At 39.8% G+C, this 27,117-nt stretch overlaps 1 protein-coding gene across 1 annotated transcript; it reads left to right on the forward strand.

The window, feature by feature from the left end:
* Positions 1-14,507: 14,507 nt before the first annotated feature.
* Positions 14,508-26,476, forward strand: STAMBPL1 (STAM binding protein like 1). Its single transcript, XM_084289879.1, has 10 exons — positions 14,508-14,634; positions 15,483-15,700; positions 16,882-16,957; positions 17,600-17,695; positions 19,049-19,394; positions 20,016-20,140; positions 21,080-21,217; positions 21,895-22,007; positions 24,352-24,451; positions 26,248-26,476. The coding sequence occupies exons 1-10, from the start codon at positions 14,554-14,556 to the stop codon at positions 26,302-26,304; spliced, it is 1,350 nt and encodes a 449-aa protein (XP_084146005.1). The 5' UTR covers positions 14,508-14,553; the 3' UTR covers positions 26,305-26,476.
* The last annotated feature ends 641 nt before the right edge of the window (positions 26,477-27,117 follow it).

Raw genomic sequence — 27,117 nt, forward strand, 5'->3', positions numbered from 1 at the left:
CATCTAAACATACAGGAGCTGGCTTCAGTGGCACAAATCCCAGGAAACCCAACCTCAGAAAGTGTGTGCCAGAGAGAAATCACTTAACCGTTGGACAGACACAGATGCTCTCTTGTCTTTCATGCCCACACACCAGTGAATAGTTTGTTCACCCCCTGACTACAAAGAGCACAAACATCTTCACATCCATCACTTGGCAGCTGAGGATTAAGGATATGCAGACATACCAGGCAGCCTGCACACCAAGGACTAGAGCACCCATCCCAAGAAACATTCCTGACACTGCCAGTGAAATTGATCGTAATCTGGGAGACTGACACCAATATATAAGCAAAACATGTTTGTCTCATGCAATATACAAAACATATGCAAAGGAGATGACACAACCTGTTTGGCACCTGTGGTACCAGGAACTGGGATCACAGTTTCTGGAGAGGTTTGCAGTCCACAGCTCAGAGCAGCTACTCTCACCTACACCATATTGCTTGTGACCTGAGCACCCCAGAGCTCAGCAGAGGCCTAGCCCTGCTCCTCAGCGTAGCAGAGGAGACATGGCTTTACACACAGTACAAACAAGAGCTCCAGGTCTGAAAGGCAGGGAGCAGGACCAACAATTTGAGCTCAGGTAAAGAAGTGAACACCTCTTTAAATGGTCTCTCAGCAAAGCCCCTCGCCTCTACTCGCACCCTCCTGCAGCACCACCTACACTGACACAAGCTGCACACCAGAACCTAGCAGCGTGAATCTGCACAAAACATACGATAAAAGGACCAGAGAACACAGAATCCCAACACCAAACTCATCCCACCCTCACCAGGGGTGCCCTTTCCCTGCTGCAGGATTGGGGCAAACCAGGAACTGCCTCAGACCCTCCATGGACAGAGCACACAGCTCTGCCCGACTGAAGAGAACAAAGGGCAGGCACTGGGGACCGTGCTGTGTGGGAGGTGAAAGAAGGGGGACCTGGCAGCTCTTCAAAACCTGGCTGTGTGGATACAAGGCTGACAGCAAGCTAACTCAGCTTGGGAGCAGCCACCAAGGGGCACTCAAGGACACTGGCATCTCCAGAGAGCTTTCAGTGCTCTGCAGGAAGAACCAGCCACAGACAGACACACCCTGCAAGAGGTCAGAGGGAAGCGTTCAGGTCAGTGAAACACCGCTCAGAAAAGAAAGCAACATGCAGTGTCTTGCAGACTGAAAACCTAAGTGTCATGATGGAGAACTAATGTTCCAACCTAACATCACCTCTGACCCAAATGACGTTTACAAAGGGTTGCCAAATTGTCTCATGGAAGACAAAAACAATTTCCAAATAGTTTGATCGGAACGCTTGCCAATATAGTTTCCTGCAACCAGTCATTATCTTCATACTAGAATAGATCATGAGTGTAATCCTGTAATGGACAGTGTCTGGACAAAGAAAAACACCCACCCTTTATACCTCCCCTCACAAGACTGTCACCCCTGCAGCACTGCGAGGAGCCCATGCTCCTCTGCGTCAGGCTGGGCTTAACTCAACAGTCCCCCCAGCACCAAGAAACCACACTGTTATAAATGAAGTCTCAACTCAATCTGAATTTAGTAATATTTATAAAAGGCATAAAAGGCAAGTAAACAGCGCTGGTTGTGCAGGGAGTCTACGCTCCACCAACACACACACACAAACATAACATTGCTTTTACATACTAAACCCGAGTACGCCTATACATATGTACAATCAGAAAAGGTAACAAACAATCCTTTAAATTCCATGACTTAACAGTCTCCATTTTCCATTCCTTTTCTTGATTACAAACAAGTCTCCGTTTTCCATTCCTTTTGAACAATATGTCTTGCTTTAAGTTGTCAAGCAACTCAGTCTTCGGGCCTTATGTATCCTGTTCTTCCCGAATCGAAGAAAAGCGTATCCATCTCCTTTTCAAGGCCAAAAGGGCCTGGGTCAAAAGGCACATCCAGGTCAGCAGGGGGCGTAACAGCAAAAGCCTTCGATGGCTGTAGCAGCGGAGGGGCCAATGGCATAGCAGTCAGATCAGTAAAGGAGCCCGCAGCTCCCTCACTGTCTGGCAAACCACACGTTTGTGATTGTGGTCCCACATGGCTCTTTAAGGCCTCAGAGATTGCTCGCCAGGTGCCGAGCAGTCCCGCTGCTACCTTGTCGTTTTTAGTAGCAGAGTCCCACACCTTGACCTCAATTTGGTCCCATATTTCAGGATCATAAACTGTCTGTTAATAAGGAGAATAAGCTGTAAGGTTACCAGGACAGTCTTTGTTTCTAAGGACGTATGATTCCCCATAATGCGCAGCTGCTTACCAGCGAGGGGCAGTTGTGTGTATGGGTCCACTTCTCTCAGTTCAAGCTTCTTCCCAGCTCCAGCGTGCCTATTTCCAAAGACTTCCTGTACGAGCTTCTCTGAGTGGTTTGCTGAGTTTGGCTGAACCCATATTCATGAGGCAATCAAAGTGCCTGTTCCCGTCTTGGTCTCTGTCCTGCTAGCCTGTTCCTTTTCATTCCTTCTTCCTACTTCTTTATTGATGACATAACTTCATTGTGTTGCCTTCTTTTTTTTTTTTATCTTGAGGGCAGGCTCCCCTCTTATACCCTTCTCTCCACAGCAGTCCTTTTCAAAACAATTTTTCATTGGTCAAACAACTTTGCATATAACAGCAACAGCAAACACCCAGAAACTTCCATGCCTTAATGGCTGGAGAACAAGCAACCCTGAGACTGCATGGAGCCTCCTGAATCACCCTTCTTTGCTCCCTCTACTCTTTTACATTCCTGATGGCCTCATCGTTCAGAGTCTAATGTTATCATCAACCACAGGGCTTTCCGACCCCTATGGCCACACTCCCACATCTCCCCCTTCTTTACTAATATCAACCATTTTGTCGACACGAATTACCACTCCATATATAACACACACCATGGGGCAAACTGAAGACTTTATTTTATAACACCTGATTCCACATTTTGTGAACCACCAGTTGGAAATATGCAAGCAACCAAGGCAAGACAGAGCAGGCTGGCAGGGTGAGCAGAGAATCTGTCCCCTGACACGCTGCTTAAGCCTCTCTCAGTGCCACTGGGCGCTGCCAGCTCCCTTGCTGCACCAAACGTTCGCCTTGTTCCAGCTTCAGCTCCGCAGCCTTGGACCCCTTCTGCATGCAGCACGCTGACCACGGCCTCTCCCCTCGGTAACTCTGCTCCCGCCCGGCTCGGGGCTCGGCCCCCACAGCCTCCCGACCGAAATGGCGGCGGGCACTCGGCAGGCGGGGAGGGGACGAGGCCCGGCGAGCCCCGCCGGGGGTGCGGGAGTGGCCGCAGCCCCCTGCCCTCGCCCCCCTCAGCCCCGGCGGCCGTTGGGCTGCAACGGCGGCCCCGCGGCACGGCGGCGCCCGCGGCCGCAGGGCAGGCAGGCGGCCCGGCGGCTCTGCCGGCGCTGGCTCCTCCCTTCGCCCCGCTCCGTGACCCGGCTGCGGCTGCGGCAGCGCAGGGCGTTGCGAGCCGCTCCGCTCCGCGGGGAGCCCCTCGCCTCGCCCGGCCCCGCTGGAAGCAGCTGCCGCCCTCGCGGTCGGTGCCCGCGGCCGGGGTAGCGGTGCCCGCAGGCAGCCCCGGGCCCGGTGGGGCGGGAGCTGCCGCTGCTGCGACCCCCCCGAGCCTGCGGAGCGGCGCCCAGCGGAGCCGAGAGGTGAGGAGGGAGGCAGGTGAGGTGGGAGGGAAGGATGGGGTGCCGGCACCCCGCTTGTAGGCGTCTATTCCGTGTAGCTCGGAACAGAAAATGAAAGGTTTTTTAAAAAAAAAAAAAAAAGTGGGGGGTGCGTTGCTTGGCTGTCTGTAATCCTCTCGTAAGGTGTTTCTGCTCGTGTGCTGCGTTTTGTACCTACGGTATCTCCGTAGGACCTAAGTTGCCTCCCCATAGCACAGCAAGCAGCACAACGTGATGTCTCCAAGGCGTGGATGCACTTTCCCTTTTCAGAAGGGCGAGGCAAAGTCTCTTCTAGGGGAAGTCCTTTTGGTTGGGAATTTCTTATGTTTAATGTGCATGTGGTTCTGCCTATGTGTCCGGGAGGTCATGGGCACGCTTCATGCTGAAAAAGAAAGGTGGTGGGGTTACTTGGTCTTGGGTGGCTGGTGGCTCCTGGGGCTTCTTTCCTCAGGGCAATTTGGAGGAACTCCTGTCTTCACAACTGGGTTTCTCCTCATTGTAGGCTGAAGTGGCTGACTGTCCAAGCTGGAGTCACATGTTTTTAATAAATTGCTTTGGACCAGCATGTCCTAGAAAATGGGGTACAGGTCCATAATTTCATGAAGTACCCCTAGGAGGAGGCAGTCTAGGTTTGTTGTAAATGTTGCTGAGGCAACATAGCATATTTCTCTGTAACAGCTGGATTTTCTGAAGCTCCAAATGCATTTCTGTCTTGTGTACTGTATATCTGTGTGCTCAGGGTATTAACTGAATCAGAGGCCATTGCGGACCAATCCAGAGATCCCTAGATCATGGAACAGAGTGGAAAGCTTTGTTTGCAAGTGCTATAGTACAGGTGCAAAATTCATGTTTGTGTTTCTTCTGTAATATTTTAAGCACTTGTAATTGCAAGAATTTTATTTTGCAGTATTATGTTTAAAAACAGGGTTCAGTGTCTTGATCAATGAGAACACTGTGAAGGCGTTTCTCATGGTTTCCTTTATGTGTCTAAGTAAGTTCAAGATTAGGCCGTAAGTCACTTCCTGGAAGTTAATCACCATGCTGGGGGAGAGTACAAGGTGAGGGGTGTCACGAAATCTTCAACTGCTGCAGGAGTTGCAAGGTGACTTACACATGAAGACACTGAGCAAATGCAGTATAGTAAGAAATGTTTGGTCTCTGTTTGCCTAACTTGTATGCATAGGTTTTGTTTTTGTTTTTTTTTTCCTTGGCCTTATCTGACTCCTGATATTTTATTTCTATATCAAAGGTTACACATCCAGTTTGTGTGCTGAAACTTAGGTTGCTGACCTGTAATGAAAGTCTTTGTCTACCGAATTTTAATAAACATGTAATGTTTTGATTGCCTTGCCATAAAACATATTTTCTGGTCAAAGTTTTCATTGTAACTAGAAGTATCGGTCCCTGAAAGCAAGTGATCATGCCAACACAGTACAGATCCTGAATGATCTGGTGCCTGAAGGGTCACAGTGGCTTAGTACTCTTGCTGCACAGGCATCCCTCTTATAAAGATCCACCATTTTGAATCATATGTGGATGATGATACCTCGTGTGATGCCGTGAGTCAGGCACCTGCTCAGACACGACCCTTTGCCCACCACTTCCTACTAGTAGTTCTATATGACTGACAGTTCAGCATGCAATGTGTTGAAGTGTGTTAGGGAGGCAGTGGGCTCTCTACATAATCATTGCAGAAAGTGCCTCCATCCTTTAGTGTCTCCAAATCACAGTCAGAAGGCCTTCAGAGATTTCTAGCCCTTTCCATTGATAAGGAACAGAGCTTGGATAGGCTGTAAAGATCATCAGACTCATCCTGAAGGGACAAACGATGAATTTGGAAATTATTTTGGCTCAGAGATAGGCTGTGCCTATCACTGGGATGAACAGCCTGTTGAGCTGCATGTGTATGAGTTAACTGCACATCACTGTGCTATTAACTTTGAGACCCTGGATAATTGAGCCAAAGTAAAACCAGCTTACAGGGCTGCTTGAGTTACATTCAGTGCCCCTATAAAGCACATGCTTATCATTGTTAATCTTAGCAAACTTACAAAAGAGAAAATATGTATTGTAAGATACTTTTTTTTTTTTTTACAAGTAGAAAAAAAAAAGGACTAAAGCACATCAAATTCTTCCTATAAAGTCAGACATTCCTGTTTTTTTTTTTTTTTTTCCATATACTCATAGCATGAGAGATCCTCCAGCTAGGTCAGAGCAGGAGGTCAAAGACTTCATTATGAAATCAACAAACTGTAGTATCTTGTATGTTTCTGTAGTATTTATGTATGTTTCTGCAGCATGATGCTTATGCCTGGTTAGGTGGTTACTTGTGTTAGTTGACTACACTCCTTCCTGTAGGTAATAGCACTATCAGTTTTTTTTACCTGCACTTTGTTCACTTAACCATTAGTGCACAAAACAATCAGAATCCATTGAAGTAATGCCCCAATTTGTGTTGTTTTTTTTTCTTTTCTTCTAGATTTGAGGCCACAAGACAGGCATCATTCTTTACAGATAATTTAAAAGACATGAGGTGAACTGTGAATTTGTGTCAAAAATATCTGCTAAACTTAATTCTCCCTTTTTTGTTACCTATGTTATGAGCCATAACAAATAAGGCAGGATAGGAATTTGTCATCCAGTAGAAACAGAAATTGATTGTTGCAGCTGGTTACTTGCCCTATTAACAAGTGTCCTAATTAGAGGTTATGGAATGTCAAACTGTTACAGAATTAAGTAGCAAATACTGTCAAACTGTTGTCTTTTATAGGAAGAACAGGAAGACTTCTAAACCTTCCTGAGGCTTTGTCTCTGAGAGAAGTAGGGCTACAGGCAGGAAATCTGTGAAACCTGAGAATTTGCAAGTAATCATGCTTTCTCTCTTTCTTGGAAATCTCTGAAGTGTTGCAGACCTCTGTGCTGATCTTAGCCTCTCATTTGTTTCCCTTGGCAACACAGCTTCTTGTCTTCATGATGGAAGTTAGTTTTATCCATGATGATATGTGTTGCAGGTATCTTGTTTCAGTACGTCAGTTGAACCATCAAAGAACAAATCATATAATAATAGGCATTTCTTTTGTTTCTTCCCTCTTCTGGCTTAATATGCCTAGGTACACTAACTTTTATGGGGGACTGTTGTGGATTTCCTAAAGGAAGAATAGAGCACTGTTTCTCTATGCAATGTCTAAAATATCCTTTTAATGGGTTATTGGAGAGATGCTGTCCTGTGTTGCATAAGTATATTTCAGTCACTGCCTAAAAATGCTACTGATCTGTAAATCCAGTTGTTCTGGTGATACTTTATCAGTTACATCAAAATTGCTTTTCTGCTGAAATTGAATGGTGTTACCAAAAAGGGAGAGGGAGAAATTGTGTTTTGTTTTGACAGAAGAAACCACAAGACAAAGAACCATCTGAGTTCACAGGCCGCTGGTTCACAGGTGCATGTTTTGGTGTTCAGAACCTCCGGTCTGTTTTTCCAGACGTTCCCTTAAAAGCAGCTAATAATTGGTGTAGACAGAGCATATTAATAAATCAGGTAGCAAGCCATCATTATCACATACAGCACAAGTGCACAGGGTTACGTAACAGTAGCACAGACGTAGCAGATCTTGACTTCAAAACAGTCTGTGTAAAAAGGAATGAGAAAATAGATGCGGGTCAGAGCCCTTTGTACTCTGAAGTGATGGGAAATGTCTGTGGGTTCCGCAGTCATAGTCTTTGTAGTGGTGGTGCTTCTCCCCAAAGTGATTAATTCAGTTTCGTAGTCAACTTACTGATACCCTAAGTTTAAAACATGCATCAGCACAACCCTCCCATCTCAGTCACTGACCATCAGCAGTTAACCTCCGTGGGTTGGATCAGTGTCCTGCCAGCTGAATAGGTAAGTGCCAGGTGTTAGGGAGAAACCGAAAGAAACTGATCCTAAATTAAGATCATGGCAAAGTGGAAGAGGTCTGAGTGGTGGAATAAACTGTCAGTTTTGAGTTACTGCTTGAGACGGCAAGTGAGGTTTTCTTTATGTGTGCTTCCTTTTTGTGGAAGGGGAAATAATGAGATGGACTTTATTACCCATGGGTAAAGATAAGAGACTTTGCACATGCATTTGTGTTGTATGATTTTCTTCCTTACCAGGAACAGAAAGCGTAGATGAGAAAACAGTTCTTTCATGTGTCATGTTGGGCATTATTTGCTTGTTGTAGTGGTTTATCAGATTCTCAGCAGACCTGATAGCAATCTAATTTTATTGAAGTGGTTTCTTAATGCAGTAATGTTTGTATCTGTTCCAAAGGGAAAACTGTCCTTAGAAAACAGCCGATGGTATGGAAGTAGCTACATTCACAAACTGCAGTCAACCAAATGTTTGCTGAGCAACTTTAAAAGTCTTCAAAGAATTGTTCTCACTTTTTTAGCTGTTGAAAAACACATTCTTTTAATTCATCTTGTTTAGATGAAAATAAAGCTCAATTTTGTGATGTAAGATTGAGCGATGAGTGGTGTAACCATACAGGGAACATTTGGGTTTGGCAGATCAGTGCATGGAAGATCTCTGCACATGATTTCTCCCTCTCAGTACCGAAGGGGGTAAAGATGATACTGCTTGTACACCACCAACAGTCTCCAGAAAGACCTTTAGGCAGCATCTGGGGAGGTGTGTGGGACTGGTCCTTCACAGGAGAAGAAAACAAGGATATAACCATGACCCACAACCAGGAGAAAGCATTGTGTAGCTCAGCAGGTGCCTGTAGGTGCTAGTGAAGCCTAGGAGGAGATCTTGTCAATGCTCTTTAAACGTAGCCACAGGGCCGAGAGGCAGTGTTAAATTATGAACCGTTACTGAGACAGGCTTTTCTAGTGCCAAGACTGGTAGCTCCTACTATGAAGAGCAACTTCTCCATTGAATGATGTGGGGTTGTCAGCAAATGGTTCCTTGTGGTGCTTCTCTCTGAAAGGCCCTTCTGTTGTTTTGTGTTAGTTGTGGGATTTTTTTTTTCTCTGCAAAAGAGAATGATCTTGCCATGACATTCAGTGCTTTGTTGTTGTGGTGTGTTTTTTTTCTTTTTCTTTTTTTTTTCCAGAAGAGGCTACTTACTATAGTAGCTGAATCACTTGTTGTAATGGGCAACTGTTGTTTCAAAAAACATGCTGACAGATAAACATGGTGTTTCTTTTTGGAGAGAACCAACAGAAGGCAGTTTGCTGTTTAAGCTGTTTTTAGCATATTTTACATCAAACCCGTGTGTGTGTAAATGATTATGTTCTGTACCAATATGCTTGACATTTCAAAAAGGGCTTGAATGAGATAGGTGCCTGTATTTCACTAAAGACAGTTTACATCCACTTCAAAACACACAAGTATAGGTATCTGCATGACTTGTTGGCATGAAACAGTCATTTATCTTCATGTAGCAATGACTGGATGTGCTCTATTTTGGGTTTGCTGAGACAATTGAATTCTATTATTGGCAGTTAAAAGGTGTTTTTGCACTTGCTAATTTGACTACTTTAGTGAGGACGGGCCTCTGTGGTTTGAGACATCTTTATTCTATAGTCATCACACCTGATAGTGTAGTAAAACAGACTATTACTGTTTTAGCTTCTTATTGCAGTATTAAAGTAACCTTTTTATTTTTTTATCATAGAAAGAATGTAGAACAGTGCTCTCAGGAGTAGCTTATAAAAAGTGGAACTGTGCCATGTTTTAGATCTTTTACTAGCAAATATTTCTAGACCCTAATCACGATGAACTGAAGTGAATGGTTTCTATGGGCATCACATCTGGGCTCTAATTCCACCAAAATAGCAAACAAAGGATGGATATTTCTAAAATAATTTACTACTAAAATAGGCAAAGAATAAGGTCACTGTTATTTTTTAACAGAATCATAGCCAGTGCATTAAAAAGTGCTGTGGAAAATTTTACCAGTGATCTGTTTAATGCAGCTTTTTAGTAAGACCAGCATTCTAACTATTGACAAGAGCTGCTGGAGTAGTGAAATCAGCGTGTTGTGACTAAGCAAGACCCTTGAAATTGAAAAAGTATGTTACAAGGGGGGAAAGTGGAAACTAATGATGAAACTAATACATTGTTAAGTCAGGCCGTTACTTGTTTATAAATCTAAAAAGCTCATTCAATATCTAAAAAACTCTTGTGAAGACAGAAGAAAGAAAAGCGGCCTCAAGGCCGGAGCAAGGAGGGGAAACCCATCCTGGTGCTTCTGCAGCCCAAGGGTCTCAGGGCTGCTGTCACCCCAAGCCCCCCACCGGGCCGTGCCTTCCCCAGCAGGACCCGTCAGAGCCTGGCCATGCGGCCTGGCTGTGCTCGCAGGTCGCACGTGGCCGGGTTGTGCTCCCGGGGCGTTTCGGAGCCTGCCCAGCTCTGAGCAGAGGTGGTACACACTCCTTCTGCCCAGACTGTGAGCTGGTCCCACACAGGCATCGCAAGCACAAGCTGTGGGGCTTTGTTAGCTTGGTACTGCACTGGAGCTAATTGGCCCTGCTGTGTAGCCCTGCGTACTGCCTTTCGCTATCACAGGGCACGCTTCTGTAGCTTCCAGAATCAGCTGAGGATGTGCACAGGCAAAGGGGCTCTTGTTTGTCCACGTCCACCCACACTGAAAGTTACAAACATGCCAGTGCAGCATCCTGTGAGGGTGTTGGAGAATTTGTGGTGAATTATGGTGTTGTACCTCTCAGAAAACCCATGAGCGTGTGTTCATCTTCTCATTACCACCTCTGTCTCGTTAGCTTACTCTCGACTTTTGATGATCTTGAAATACTGTATGTAGTTTGATGTGCTATTTGCTTAAATATGCAATACTTCCTGATAAAATTGCTGTCTTTCATTCTCCTTTCACTTGGTACCATGCTTGTTAGCCTGAACAGAAAGAATGATTTTAATGCCATTTAAAGTTCTTGCTTTGCTCTGTTTCCTGTGGCTGAAGGCCTTTGATTTAATTAAGCTGGATTTTCAGAATAATTAATCTGTAGTATAATAACGTGGATTGAATAGGAAAATAAGTGGTTTTCTTTTTGAGATGGAAATGGGATTTGGTAAGGAGTGTCTGATTAAATTAGGAAAAATATCTTAACTGTTGAATGGATGTTACATTCTTATATTCTTATAATGATTTTCAGAAAGTTCATCATTAGAGAAAACTTAGCATGCTAAATCTACAGACATTTCTTCTTAACCAGATGTTACCTATGTCCCTCTAAATTAGTTGGAGTGCCTGAAATCGGATAGCAGAAAAATATGTTTACTCTTAGAATTTAGAGCACTTCACACTCTAACAGACTCTGACAGCTCCATGCTGGTGTTGCTACTTATCCCACATGCTTGGGGCTGGATTGTGGTTTACTGTATTTGCATAACTATTTTGTATATCTGAATATAGTTAGTTTCAGTTACATGGAGAGGTCTCCTACTTGCCTTTGTCTTTGCTCTTGTAGAGTAAAGTATGTGTTTATTCCACAAGATAAGTAGTCATTGCTCAGGACTGGGCAGCTCTTGGTAGACTCTGTACAAGTTCATAGGGGGCATTTTTAAAGCCAGCTCCTGCCAGTCATGCCCTCTGAAAGGGGCAGTCTGTCTGTCACCACCTCCACCTTTCTACCACCTTCCATACGTCCTGAGCTGAGAAATCACTCAAAGGAAGTAATTAATTAAAATGAGTCTACTTAACTTGAATTTAGGTTAGATATAACTCGCCTTGAAGTCACTATCGTCAACAAAGCAGAGGTAGAAAAAAATATGGCAAGGGCAAGAGTGCAAAGCTGCAGCATGAGGAACATTATGCGTGGAGGCATACCGGGGAACAGACAAATGTGTTTGTGGGGGTGGTTTTAGTAAAGCTTAATCTTCTGCCTTTTAATGATTTATAATTCTGGCCAGTGTGCCTGCATGTTAAGGGTAATATATAGTAGTGCGATCATAAAGCAGCAAATGATCTTTTTAGGACTCTTTTTCCTTTTTTTTTTTTTTTTAACTATGCAGCCACTTGTAATAACTAATGCATTTGAATCTTGTTTTGCATTTTTGTAAACGTGATACAAATTCATCCTAGTATTTCTTCTTCATTTAAAATGTCTGGGTGTTAACATGCTCCTGAAGCTAAGTTTAAAAAGTCCGTTTCCTCTTTTATCTGAGGCAATTTTTTTGCTAACCCCTCGCGCGGTGACCTGACTGTGCTCGGTGCCTTGCTCTCTGCAGGGCTGCTTCAGCTTTTCAAAGCCCTGGCACACTTTTGAGGAAGTGTGAGTTTCTGCTTTTACCAGATGTCTCTTGTTTAAAATAACCATCGTTAGTTTTTTTTTTTTTCTTATTATTAATGATTCTTTTTGTTAAAAATTTAAATGAGAAATGTTTGCAAGTAAGGGGTTCTGTGATGCCTTCTTCTGCCAGTTCAAAAGATTTTGGCTGGGGGATACCACAAGCTTCTTTAGCAAGGACTTATTTGAGAATGCTAGCAAAAAAAAAAATAAAACAAAATAAAAATGGTGGTTTCTGTGTTCCCTACTTGCTACACTAAGATTTTTCCACTTGTCTACCCACTAGGCTGAAAAGTCTTCAAGCTGTGTTAACAGTTGAAAGAAGCATATAACCCATATCCCCTCCTTTGACTGCTTCCATGCTGGATGTTGTAGAAAGTCCATAAGGACAGTGTTTGAAAAGCAGTTTTCTTATATAAGAACTGCTAATTGAAATAGAAGTAATTGAAATAGGAATTGAATAAAAATACATTTCTGCACCCTTTAATTTTGAACAGTATTTTCTGGAATAAATTGAACGTCTAGACCATTTTGCAGCATGTCATAGTTATATGCATACTTTAGATCAAAGCCAGCCTTCCAGTCAGTCATTGTGGATCTCCCAGTTGCTATTAGGGGAACTAAGAAAAATATTTTAAATCTGCAAATGATGGATAAGGGAATAAGTGGTTTTAAAATACATGCTTTTTAGTTCTGAGAGTGCTTTTCCTTGTTTGTTTGTTTTATTAATGTTCCTAAGCCACACAGAACATATGAATGCAGTCTCTTACTGAAGATTTGTTCTGAGCATCTGAGCTACAGGGACAGAAAACTAATGTGAGCTCTGTGCTGACCTGGCTTGTAGTCCTCTCCTTTCACAGCCTACCATGGCTACCATTTTCCAACTAAGAAGGCTCTCAAGTGGAACTAGCCACAAGGCACTATAAACATAGCTTCGGTATATACTAAAGCAAAAATATTTCATTATCATGGTCCCATGAGATCTTTCTGCAGCCTGTGAATTGGCAATGAGTAGGGCTTTCCTGCCAAGCTAATCCAGTTTACACCAGAGCTCCATCTTTATAAAATGAAATTGTTTAGAGAACTTTTTCCATCAGTGCTACCACCTCAGCTAATGTTGATATTTTGAGTGCATAAGCCAAGCTCTATTTTTTTCTTTCCAAAAGGGTATCACAAATCATGCAAGTGTTTTGAATGCCTTGAATTGAAAGAAGCTGGCCTTGAAATTGCATTCACAGGTCTGTGAGATACCAGATGAAGAGAATAAAAATCTTGAAAATGCAAAGCAGGGTTGTAAAGTCAAACAAGAATATATTACTTGAGATTAGGTCATACATAAAAACGGGGTAAGGTTGATTCAGTAAGTGTACCATTACAAAGAAACAGGATGATTCTGATTATTTTAAAGAAAACATCTTGCTTAAATGAATGTAATGTCTCCTCTAACATTTGGTTATAACATTAACACTAAAGATTAAAAGTAAAGGCTGACCTAATACATAGATGTTGTTAGTTTTGAGAAAAATGAAGACCCAAATACAGAAATCAATACTTTAGGAGCCAGCTAAAATGTGTTAGGATTGTTCTCCTCTAACCCAGAATTGCTTTTAGAGAAGGATGTGCCGAGAAAGTATCTTCGCTGAACCCTCTGTTTATGCTTCTGTGAAAGCATAAAGCATATGGATTGCAATATATGAAGTGTCTTTGACATTTGGAATCAGATCTGTTTGGATTGAGAGCTCAAAAGTGAAAGGCCACATTAGCAGCTTCATTTTCATATTTCCAGTGTAATTTAAATAATTAATTTCCCTTTTTTTATGATGACCATGCCATGTCTAAATATTTGTCTTTACTTGTTCAGAGCTGTGCAAGGAGCGACTACTATCAGTCAACTTGTCATATTTCATTGTGTTTTGTGTGGTGTTGAAGTCAGCAAGTTGTACAGGTGGAGCACAGAGTGCTTGAAATATTTCCTGTATGTTATATTACTGATATGAGTTTATGTGCTAAGTTTTATTTATAATTATAGGCGTAGTAGGAAAAAAGGTGCTAGATTGATGCTGTTTATAAATATGTTTGTCAAAACATATGCTCAAGGAAGCAGATTTTGTGCTTAGCCTTTGAAGTTTTTTTCACTTAATGCTTGAAAGTTGGCTTGCTTGTGTGTTTGTGCTTCTTGGTTGCGTTGTTGGTTGTTGTTTTTTTTCAAGTTACTGTTAAAATTGTAGAAATAATTTGCATTTGAATCCGCTGTAATAATGTTAGGTCAACTAGCGCACAAGTGTCCTGCAAGGCCTCATGCATTCCTACCTTAAATTCTAGATGTCTCCTAAATTCTAGATTGTTATTAAGTATGTAAGTATTGTGATACTGAAGTGATGAGTGGGTGCAGGCATGCAGACTGATGTGACATTTGAATGTATTTTTAATCTGAATGACTTGTCCTATTTCTTCCAGCACCCAACCACAATCAGCATATTGCTGTTAAGTTTCCCTTGGACTAATAGACTCAGAGGCAGCCTGCTGCAAATATTGAACTGATTGATACTTCAGTCATCCTGTCCTTCACAGTAAGATGGAGACTTCTGAGAAAAAGAGCGATCTTGGTTTGCAGACAGAGAACAATGTGGAACAACCATTCAGTATTAGTTCCTTGGTATGTATTACGAAAAATGCTTTAATGGCTTAGCACCCTCTTTCAAATAAGCAACAATTTAAGACCTGTTTAGCAGTGCTGCTGTCAGCTGGAAGGCTGTTTTCTCAAATTCTGCAAGTTCCTCACATGTTCTGCTTGGTTTCATTGGAATTTTATTTCCATGTGTTTGGCTTATGGGGATTTAGCTTGTTTCAGTGATCACGGTTCTAAGAAGTTGAAGTAAATGTTTTGAATAGAAAAAGTAAACCTTTACAACAACATAAGGCGAAACAACTTGCAGTAGCCACTTAATTTAACCACTTAACAGGAAGGTAATGATTACAATAAGCAACTCTGCTTCTTCTTCAGTAGAATCACTTTTAGGTTCTTCGACTCTGCTTCCTCTGAAACTGTAAAATTAACTGTTGATTAACCAGGAAAACATACTGCTTTTTGTTAGGTGACCTGTACCCAGAAGTCATATCCAATATAACATATAACAGTAGTTGGCTTAGTCATGCAGATTATTTTAGTAACTTAAGGTAGAACCTTACCGAATTTCATATTTGGGGGATTCTGAAGAGGACGCACTGTTATTTTTGATCACTTCTGCTGAGGTTTACTGTTGTTTTTTTTTTCCTTTTATATGTATGCATTGAGAGGGAGAAGATTTGAGGAGAGGGATAAGATAATTTTTTACTTTTATTGCAATTGAGAAACATTAAAATATTTTAACTGTTGCTAGTAGTGAGGAAACTGATACCTATTTCGAGAAGCTGAAGATTTCCCTTGAGTTTCTTGAATGACATCATTTACTGAAAGAGAATTGTAGTATCTGGCTCTCCTTGCTAATCTCTGTTCTTTTTCAGAAAAAGCTAGTAGCTATTCCTGACCATACAGACATCTCTGTAACCCCAGAAGAGAGAGTACGTGCCTTAAGCAAACTTGGCAGCAATATCACAATCAATGAAGACATCACTCCACGTCGTTACTTTAGATCTGGAGTAGAGATGGAGCGAATGGCATCAGTATATATGGAGGAGGGAAACCTGGAGAATGCTTTTGTTTTTTATAACAAGTTCATAACGTAAGAAAAAGTTTGTGGTCATTAGAGCTTACAGTTCTGAGTAAATTAAAACGAAGATTTGCAGTGATAATGGGGCAACCCTTTAGATCAGGAGAACAATGTTTACTGTTTTCTTGCAGAATAGCTGTGCTCTTTAGAGATCTTTACTCTAACCCATCTTTTTTACAATTTCATCTCAACTGTTAGGGTAATATTCTTATCTGTCTCTTAACTGGCAAGTGTGAATTAACCTCATTTACAAAGGCTGAAGTTTACTATACTGTAAGCTGTACAAAAATCGGGACATAGATGATAATATTGCACAGCGCTATTTTAAAAAAAAAAAAAAAAAAAAAAAAAAGATTTTTGCCTTTCTTTTTAGTTTTCATCCCCAAGCGGTTTAAGCATATTTTTTTTGGAAAAATATATTGATAGCAGATTTAAACTTTTTGTCTAGCTAGCTTTGCTGTAGGATTGGTTAGTTTGTTTTGATACTTCTAAAAGTATGCATATCTTAAATTATTTTTTTTAACAATAAGAAACCTCCTTCCCTCCCCTAATTTTCATCATACTCTGAAAAACTAAGCCAAATCTTTCTTATTCGACTTTGTTTTAAATTTATGTATCTCTATAAAGAGGGTCTGGAGGTGAACATTGCATAAATTGCAGAAAAAATTATTAGCAGCTGAGAATCCTAAACTTTTCTGCAGCTAAGCATTGACAATTCTGTGATAATTTAGATGTCTGGATGGGTTAATAATACTGCAGTTAGCTGTGCAGCTTAGTCTGGTAAAAATAACTACTTTAATGATAGTCAGCGCTTTATTTAAGATTCAGCATTTCAGCTAAGGAGACAGATTAAGACAGCAGAAATAAGATTTAGTAACACTGGCCATGGTGGTTTTTTTTTTCAGGTGCTGAGTTCTAGTTAATCCTGTTTTAATCAAGCCCACTACTAAAGAGAAACACAATATATTCAGGTGTAGAAAATAAGCTCCTGTCATTATCCTCTGTGTCCATACAAGTCCGTACAAGAGATTAAGTGGTAATTTAAACAAATGAACGTATAGAAACCTGCTTGGAGTCATGTGGAATTCGATGTCTAACGGTTATAACTTGTGAAACTGATTTCTCTGCCAAAGTAAAAGCTAATGTAGTTATTCCTCTGGTTACTAAGACAAACATGCTGTTTAATTTTCTAGCTTGTTTGTGGAAAAACTGCCCAGTCACCGAGACTATCACCAATGTGCAGTACCAGAGAAACAAGTTATTATTAAGGTAGGGTTACTGTTTCCTGAACTTCAAGAAATCTTTCCTCTATTTCTATTCTTTCCTATCAGTCCTTTTCTCCCAGTGCAAACGTAGTCCAAGGCAGCCAATGCAGTTTGAAATTCTGATAACTTTGTCAAGTCATTTATGTTTTATTTTGGTTTAACCACTTGATCATTACTGAAAGTTAATTTATCATTCTATAAGGAGAACAAGAATGGTCTCTGAATAAGTCAGTACATTGTTGGAAACACAAGTATATTTCTGAAATAGTAGTTGGCCCTAGTTTTTTTTATAAAACACATCTACATCAAAAATGTTGGTTATCACACACCTGTTAAACAAGACAGATAACAGATCACTAGAAAAAATGATCTTTTCCTAAGATAGCAAGTAGTCTTGTTATAGGTAACTCCTTTCACTGATAGAAACTAATACGGCATTATTTGAAATCAATGTACTAAGCTTAATAAGCTGATGATTTATTGTGTATTTCTTATTTTCTTTCCTGGGAGAAGAGCAGTATTTTTTTATTATTTTTTATTTTTAAATCCATATTACAGATGAGTGTGGTTTTCAGGTGGTCCTTTTATGAAGTAAAAAGTTAACTTACCTGTCTTTCTACCCTACCCCATCCCACCCCACCTAAAGAAACTGAAGGAGGTTGCATTTCCACGGACAGATGAACTGAAGAGAGATCTTTTAAAGAAATATAACTTAGAGTATCAAGAATACATGCAAAACAAAGTAAGTTTTATGTGGTTATGAAATCGTTGTTGTACGAATATTTTTCTATTGTATAAAAATTCTTAAAAATAAAGCAGTAAAATAGCAGTTCTGCAAGACCATAATCACCCAGCAGACTGTTTAGAATGACTTTTCATGTCTCAGAATGTGATCAGTTGATCATTTGAAAATAAGTAATGCACATGTGAGCTTGGAAATACATGTTCTGTCATATTTACATATTGATAGTCAAAGAAAATCAGAATAGGTCTTCAGTACACTCTGGTTCAATTTTATAGACGGTATTTTTCAGAGATTTTTGTAAGTATATAGAAAACACCTGTTGACCCTGAATTTGTTAATTTCAATTTATCCCGTTTGAGTCTTTAAGTAACAGTAAATACCTGCATATTTGTAATGAAGTCAATGAAGACAGGATCTGCAGTTTTAAAAACTTGTCTTGGAAAAGAGTGTCTGGGGAAAAAATATCTTTTCTTTCCTTCCCATGAAATGGACCTGGGGAATTATGGAGAGGGGGAAAAAAAAAGGAAACCACCACACCAAAAAAAAATAAAAAAAATCCTGTCACTGATTTGTTTGAGGCTTACTTTCCCATTATATTTGGGATGATAAGAAATGACTTTGTTCCAGTTTTCTTATTTGCTTTTAAAGATGCTTGGTGCTCTCCCTGTAATGGGGGTAGGAAAAACTGTTGAAACCTGAAGCTTCCCTATCTGGAAGAGCAGTTGGCCCGGGGACTGGGGGCAGAGCCCAGACAGGTGGCAGAGATGGCATTAAATGTGTCTGAAAGTGGGGAGGGCATGCACAGAGAGTTGAGATAAGCCCCTGTCAGTACAAGGAGCAATCCAGGGAAGGCTAAGGAAAGAAAGAAGCAGGAGAAAATTGACATATCCAAACAGCAACAACAAGCAACAAATCAGGTAATAACATGGATTATGAAATCTACCCAGAAAAGCAATGTGCATGTGGATCTCTTGCTGCACTGCAAATTGTAAGGACTTCTCATCTCTTTACCACCACTGTTCTGAAAACTCCTTCACTGCCTATATTGCAGTGGCTTAATAAGGCATGTGCTCTCACTACTGAAATAAAACACAGAGCATCATAGGTAGGCATGCTGCAAGCTTTGTGTTGGAAGCTTCCTTGCTTGTGGTGTTCCATTCCATATCTTGCTGCTCTGGGGGCCAGAGCTGTATTTGGCACTTCAGCCAACAGGTTTCAAAAGGCTTTTAAATGTTAATGACAGGGTTTGATGGTTTTGTTGAACAATTGTATTGCTTCTTTCCTCTCATTTTTGTAGTTTATATGTATATATATAAAATTCTGAGAATGTAACTGTTTTGCATGTTTCAGAACAAATGTAAAACTGAATTTCTGAAGAAACTAGAACAGCAGAGGCTAATAGAGGCAGAGAAGAAAAGAATCGCACACATGCGGCAACAGCAGCTTGAATCAGAACAGTTTCAATTCTTTGAGGATCAACTTAAGAAGCAAGAACTAGCTCGGGATCAGAAAATTAAAGACAGCATGGTTATGTCTGAACAGATAGATGGAAGTATGCTATCTTGTATTTCTGTACCTGAGAACAGTTCCTTATCTACCACATTGCTTGAAAAAAATGAGAAGAGTGGCTCAACTGGACATTCACCTCCAGTAAACCGGGCCCTAAAGCCAGCAGCTGCTTTAAGTTCTGTTCAGAGTAAGTGCACAGATTTTGTACTCTTTGTCTGCTTATAGCAGTCCACACATTGTATATGCATATGATGATGGTTGGACTTGATGATCTTAAAGGTCTTTTCCAACCTAAATGATTCTATGATTTATTCCCTTTGAGTGTGTCTGTAGCAAAATAAGCATGAATAGGTTAATGTACACACAACAGTTCTATATATTTTCCTTGTTTTAAGAGAAAAAAAAATCACATTTTCCATCTGAGTGCCAGTAAATGGAGATGGAACCTCAGTGTTCCTATGGAACGAAGTCTGAATATTGTCAAGGGCTTCAAGGGAACAGAAGCTGAACCTGCAGGGGTCTCAGTCAGAGAGGCTTTTTGAAAAAGCCTGGCCTATTAAATGGGATCAACTCACTGTCACCTCAGATGCATGCTAGCTAGGTTATACCTCACTTTGGCATGACGTGCTTGCACTGTAGATGTAGTCTCATTAGAAATGTGTGATGTGATAATTCCTTAATCTTTAATAATTTCCTGTAACTGTGTATATTGCCTTATTTTAAGGAACTTCACTGTGTAAGCTACATATGCCTTTTTATTTCTCTCTCTCTCTCTGTCTCTCTCTTTTTGGTTTTGTTTGTTTGTTAGCTCAATTGGCTGAAGCACTCAGAGGTGTAATTTTACCCAGGGATCTCTGTCACAAATTTCTGCTGCTAGCAGAGGCAAATACATTAAGAGGAATAGAGACATGTGGAATTCTCTGTGGAAAACTGGTACAGTTCAATCTTCAAATTCATATGGGGAAGACATTTTTGGTAGTGTAATATTTTCCTGTAATATGCTGACTTCAGAGCAAAAGAAGATTTAAACAATTAGTCTTTAATGTAACTAACATCATGTTATAACCTGAGTGGTCACTTCACCAGTGTGGCCTGCAGCTCCCCTTATTGGGGGAATACTTGATCAAAGAACCCTGCTGTTGTCATAAATTTTATTTTTTTTTCAGTATGCTGTACAATACAGGCTTTTTCAAGTACTTTCTTAGCATTCATCTAAGCTAAGTGAGGTTTAGTTACAGGACAATGGAACATAAAGACTGTTAGAATCTACTGGGGTCATCAAATTCATAACAGCAACAGAACAGAAAAGAAACCACCATCCCTATTAACCTGTAGAACATCTGATTTTCATTTTTTTAATTTTTTTTTTCCTGTTTTATTTTTCCCTTGACCTAGATAGCAGTGTCCTTTCAGAGCAGGGAAAGATGTCATGACTAATGCTGACATACAAAGAATTTTGAAGATGATGTCCAGTTGTATTTAAATCACGTAAAGAGAAAGAATAGCAAGAGTAGTGATGTTCCAAGGTGCACAGAAAATAATAATTCTCAAACCTCTTTTCATTCCAATGTTTTTATTGTTTTTAAATGACATCTTTTTCACAGTGGTTTCTGTGACCATTTCAATACAACAATCTTATGCTGTTATTCATAATACCCTGTATGTTTCCATGATAACATGCTAGGGCATGTTTTCAGGTGTACTAGGTCAGCGTACTTTTCAGGTGTACTAGGTCAGGTAGTGGTGTGGCAGTCACTGCAGATACACCACTTTGGTTTAGCTGAAAGGCAGACCTGCTTCAGATTCTCATTCAGCGTTTATTCAGTAGTTCAATTGTTTCACTCTAAGTTATCTCAACTTTTTTTTTTACAGACACACAATGAATTTACTATTACCCATGTAATAGTGCCAAAGCAATCTGCAGGACCAGACTACTGTGACATGGAGAATGTGGAAGAATTATTTGGTATTCAGGATCAGTATGATCTCCTCACTTTGGGCTGGATCCATGTATGTATATCTCATAGATTCTGGCTTTCTGCATCAGCTCTGCATACTATATGTAAACAACTCTGTAAAAAAAAAAATAAAGAAATAACTGGCATAATACAAATGAATTTGCTCACCTAATTCTAATCATAGTGATGTAAATGAACTTTAATGTTCTCCGCAGATAATGAGAATCTATTAATCTATGAAGTTGAGGCATCCTGTTTACACAATAGAGCCTGCTTTTGCCATTGCAACTTTTGTTTATGTCTGTTTGTGGGTATTTTATTACATTCTAATGCTGTTTCTTTTCCATTGTATTCAAAATCCTTTCAAAGTTTTGGGGGTACTGTGTTGCTTAAATTCTGTATTAATTATGTGGAGTGTGATTTCACTCTTAGAGATTTTGAACAATCAAGTAATTTCCCTTTTGTCCTGTGCTTCTTCATTCTACTTTTTTTCCCCACCATGATGAGAAAACTGCTTGTACATCTGGGCATGAATGTGTTCCCATGAACTTCATAATGAAAAGCTACTCTAGCAATGTAGAATCTGGGTTAATCGTAAATTAAGAAACCAATCTGGGGAAAGTACTGATGCATTTATGAGTTAAAAATTATTGTTTCTTCTCGAATGCATGTTGAGCGTGACTTATAAGGAGTATTTCATGATGTTGAGTTTTCCCTTCCTTTTTGTAGACACATCCAACACAAACTGCATTCTTATCCAGCGTTGATCTTCATACGCATTGTTCTTACCAGCTAATGTTACCAGAGGCCATTGCGATTGTTTGTTCACCAAAACATAACGAGTGAGTTCTGATTTTTGTAAGTAATATGGAGATATATTCCCCCACTCCTTATCTTAAAATGTGATCAAATGCAAACAGCACATGTCAACTGGGGTGAAGGACAGGAATGGGCATATCATGAGTTTTTCTTTAGTCTGTTTAGACTTGCATTCCAGTCAGTCTGTATGCACGGTATTGTTTCTGGCTTCTCTCTCCTCCCCCGTTTGTAGCTCCAGGTTTTAAACTTTGATTTATTTTTATACTCTACTTAACCAAGTAGTAATAACAGGAGCTGTTTTACTGTAGACTTCATTGCCTGTGGCTTACCACAGAGCTCTTGTCATTCTGTCTGATGAAGGAAATGGAAGGGTAAGACATTTCTGTGACTAGAAATTTGTAGGATGATATGAAAATTGCAGTTCTGGGAGTAGAAAGATAAAGGACACTTTCCCTATTAAGGTCCTATTTTCATATTTCATAAAATGCAAGCAGTAAGTATGTGGAAAAACCTGGAACTGTATAACAAATGATGTGAAGATTTATAATGTAATAGGCTATACAGAAACATTGTTAAGTCTCCATCCTTGGAGATAAAATTGAGTGGAATAAGGTCCTTGGCAACCTGCTCAAGGTGATTCTACTTGAGCAGGGAGTTTTGACCAAATTATCAGAGGTTCCTTCCAACTTTGACAACTATGTGATGATTCTTTGGTGTGCTTGACATTTCAAGTCTCTGTGGCTAACTCCGTTGTTTAGTTTGTACCTGTCTTCAGCCTGCCTTTCTGGTCTTCTGCCCACATAGATGACTCCTATTATAGTTGGCCAACTTCCCATATGGGCCATTCAGGTAGCAGAGCTGTAAATAAAGCTTGAGTGATAAGTGCATGAACATTAGGCTTTGTGACTTTGAGCAGCAGCGTTTGCATACCTTCAGAAATCTCTGGCCTTGTAAACTGCTTTCATAGCTTTTGCTCGTCTGCTACTGCTGTCTGTAACATTAATTGATCAGATGTTGTCCTGCAGTTTTTAGGTGATTACTTTTTTGTGAAAATAAGCATAGGTTTAGGTGTGGCCATGGTAAATCAAATAGATAGCAATCACCAGTAATGCTTTATAAGTGTTATATACATTATATATATATTATATAAATAATATTATATAATAATAATTATATATATCATATTTTATATATAAGCATATATGTTTATACTATATATAATGTTTATTATACATATTTATATACTATATGATATGATGTATAATATATAATACTTTATAATTCAGTACTACATATTGGGCTACACTTTGATACATCCTCACTAGATATTTCTTAGATTTTGGTGTATCTCTTTTTTGGAACTGGAAGTGTCAAGCTGCTTCTACTGCACCCTAAATGCAGCAAAAATGTTGCTAACAGGACTAGACTCTGGTCAGATTTTGTTGCCAGCTGTGACTGTGCTGTAGATGAGTATCTATGGAGCATTTTGTTGAGAAACAGTTACAGCATATTGGCACGCTTTGAGGTAGGATTCTGTATGCATCTGTGATATGCACAGCAGTACTCTGTGCCAAAGCATCATCTACATGTGGCAAAAGAGGTCCTTACTTACCAGTATGCTGCTTTCGTTGGTCTAAGCAAGATCCCAAGCATATGTAAATAAATAATGCAATAAATGCTTCATGCTTTTGTTTTCTCAGTTTCCAAATCTTTTTCATCTGACAAAATAATGTTGATTTCATGGAGACTTCTTACCTGAATATAGATTCAATATCCCTCTAAAGCCAGGCCTTTGAGTCGATCTGTAGAGGCAGTGTTGTTTTTTTTTTTTTATAGATGTGTGGTTTGTTTTTTGTTTGTTTGTTTTTAAACTACTTATTCTGTACTCAAAGTAGAGTGTTAGATCATATATATTCAGCAGTGGTTTTTTTGTAGTGCTTTGTATTACTTGATTACCTAAAGCTACCTAGAAGAGTGATTGGAGAGGATGTATACTCCCAGTAGCTACTTACAGGGCTTCAAGGCTGTTCTTTTTGTGTTGCCCCTCTAGAGTTCAGTGAGTGAAATGCAATCCAGAGCAGACACGGACGCTCTGTGGCTGTTCCTATATGAATTTACCTCCTGCCTTAGTGGGCTAAACTGCCTAATAGGAATAGCACCAAGTATTTTGTCTTCTCCCCCCATTTCCTCACCGCGTCTCCCTTCGCTGCAAGGTGACTCCTATAAGGTTCAACCCAACCTTAGCTCCGGTATATCAGAGGCTATTGAGTACCCTCACATTGTCCTTCTGTTTAGCTAAGTATGTGAATATGTGCAGTTGTATTATGGGGACAATAAATAACAGTAGTTCCACCTTTTGCTTTCCAGCACAGGCATCTTCAGACTTACTAATGCTGGCATGCTTGAAGTTTCTGCCTGTAAAAAGAAGGGATTCCATCCACATACAAAGGATCCTAGGTTATTTAATGTAAGTATATAATCTATATAATCTGGTATGTTTTTGACTATTCAAATTCTTTCCCGTGGTTCTAATGCAAGCAGAAATTGTAGCTGCTTCAGATTAGGTTACCTTATAGAATCACAGAATCACAGAATTTCTAGGTTGGAAGAGACCTCAAGATCATCGAGTCCAACCTCTGACCTAACGCTAGCAGTCCCCACTAAACCATATCCCTAAGCTCTACATCTAAACGTCTTTAGAAGACTTCCAGGGATGGTGACTCCACCACTTCCCTGGGCAGCCTGTTCCAATGAATATACTTTCCCCCATCTTAATAACTCCTTATGCATACTTCTCTGACAAAGGCAGACATCAGGAATCTGTTCAAGCAGTTGGTAGCAGCCCTGACATGACTTTTGTTACACACTGCTATTGAGATAGTGGACAGCCAGAAGCAGTTGCTATCAGTTGTTTTCAGAAGAAGCAAAAGCCACAGATTCAAGTAGGAGTTGTTCCTGAGTGCTTCAGTTTTTAAACAAAAACAATTGTGTTGTCCCACCAGAACATCCCAGCTGCTAAAAAGTGCAATTATGAGTAGATTAAATCCATTTCCTTCATTTCCCATTTTCTTGCAGCTTCTCAATAAGCTTTTCTCAGTAACTACCACATCTTTTAATGTTGTAATAGCATGATATACTATATGAATGACTGAACTGTATAGTCATTCAGAATTATCCGAAATGCCACTGCTATCTGGAAGAAAACCATATTTATCTTTGAATAATTAAGATATTTTTTTTTTTAATGAGACTCTGTTAAAATAGACAACTAGTCATACCTCTAACTCAAAGTAAAATGATTAAAAGCAAGTAATACTAAAAGATGACTTTACCAAAAAGAAGTATTTTTTTAGAACTTCCAGAATATCAGTACTACTCAAGGGGAGTTTATGTGTTTTGCTTTGTTCTTACATCATTGACCCTAGGGGTATTGAGAAGGTAGTGCAAGTCAGAAAAAATATTTATGCTTTTGTTCCAGATAAGCTCTTTTGGGTAGTCCTTTACTGACTTAGTTTACAAATTAAGTTACTGGCCACTTTAGCACATTTATAAACAGTAGATGCATTGCTGGTATCACATATCAAACAAATATCCTTGCAAGTACAATCCCCAAAACATATTTATCTGCCAGTAAGAACAGTAAGATCACAGACATTTTTCCTGGAGGAAAAATATCAGAGGTGTTAATATAGGAAGCTTCCTGAAACCTGACTAGAACAAATCTAACATGCATCTGTCAGGTTTCTTAAAAAAAGCTCTTATCCACAGATTCAACACATGCTGTTACTTAGAGAAGGCTGTGGCTAAAGACACAAGCTAGTCCTAAATCTTTAAAAAAAAAAAAAAAAAAAGTGGGCAGATAGCTGAAGCTACTGCAGAAAGAGAACAGAGTTTATGCTTCCCTTGCTGTTGCCCTCCATGCACCTGATCTAATGCAACACACAGCTCCTTCTCTCTCCCTTTCAGATATCCCATGCTGTGATATGTAAAGCATAGCACTGAACTATAATCTGCTTCAGAAGCCAAGCACTAAACTATATCCTCTGTAGAAATTTTCTGTTTCCATGTTGTAGTCCTTGCTTTATTCAGCAGTCTACACCTGCGAAGGTAAGGTTTGCCTGTAAACAGGCACAGTGATAGGTATAGTCCAAGTTGAATATATAGCACATTAAGCAGGCTCAGAAAATTAAAAAGAAACTATTGTCTAAAATACGCAATTTTACTGAAACTTATTTGTGAGTAATGCATTGATTTCTTCTGCAGCCATGTACCCACGTGGTTGGAAAAGACATAAAGATAATTGTGCTGGATCTGAGGTGATACAGATGGACAATAACAAGTTGCTAAATAAGTGGTCAAAAGAGAAAAATGGCTTCCTGTTTTTCCTACATTTTCAGAAATGACTTTTATATTTATACATTTTAGATTGAATGGTTTGATATTTATTGCTTTAGCCTGTTTTGGAGTTATTTTGTTGCTCTGTCAAGATGGAGTTCAGTGGCATTACCCCTGAATCTGTAAAAGCATCATCTCGCTAAAACCAACAATAAAACAAACTTCAAATAACAGAAATGAAGTCAAAATAAGTAATGCTTCCTTTGTCATTTGTTAGCAGTAATTGCTCTCTGAGAATTATAGTTTTTTTTAACAGCTTTTTAAGACTTTCAGCTACTTAAATCTATTCACTGCTTCAGTGAATTTACATTATATGTGGTAGAGACAAACACATTGGTTCAGCGATTTTTGTTTTCATCCTTATATAGCTCGTGTTTCGACTAAGCCATTAAACAGAAAACACAAGTCCTTTACCTGAGTGCTGACCCTCATAACATCCTGGAATAGCAGAGAGGTTTAGGAGTCCCGTGGAAAATTGTGTTTTCTCCAGCAACCCTCTAGCAGAAACTCCCATTTGAAATCAAGTTCTGATTCTGCAAGGGATTCCCTGGGTCTGTCTAGAGCTAGATTAAAAGATCTGTCTAGAGTTAGAAGGAAGAATCGTACAAAAAATATTTGCTCTTACAAGAGTTTATTTAATATCTGCTCCAAGAACCTAGATGACCTATACTTTAAATAATAAGGTTAGTACAAAAACGTTTGGAGCGTGCTAACAGTCAGAAGATGGACAAGATCTGA

Source organism: Netta rufina (assembly GCF_964035555.1).
Source record: "Netta rufina genome assembly, chromosome: 7".
In the NCBI taxonomy this organism is placed as follows: domain Eukaryota; kingdom Metazoa; phylum Chordata; class Aves; order Anseriformes; family Anatidae; genus Netta; species Netta rufina.

Excerpts from the sequence above, each read along its gene's own strand:
- STAMBPL1 (XM_084289879.1), top strand. The coding sequence starts at position 14,554 with ATGGAGACTTCTGAGAAAAAGAGCGATCTTGGTTTGCAGACAGAGAAC. Across the intron at positions 14,635-15,482 it reads CATTCAGTATTAGTTCCTTG|AAAAAGCTAGTAGCTATTCC; the intron begins GTATGTATTACG and ends GTTCTTTTTCAG. Across the intron at positions 19,395-20,015 it reads TGCTTTAAGTTCTGTTCAGA|CTCAATTGGCTGAAGCACTC; the intron begins GTAAGTGCACAG and ends TTTGTTTGTTAG.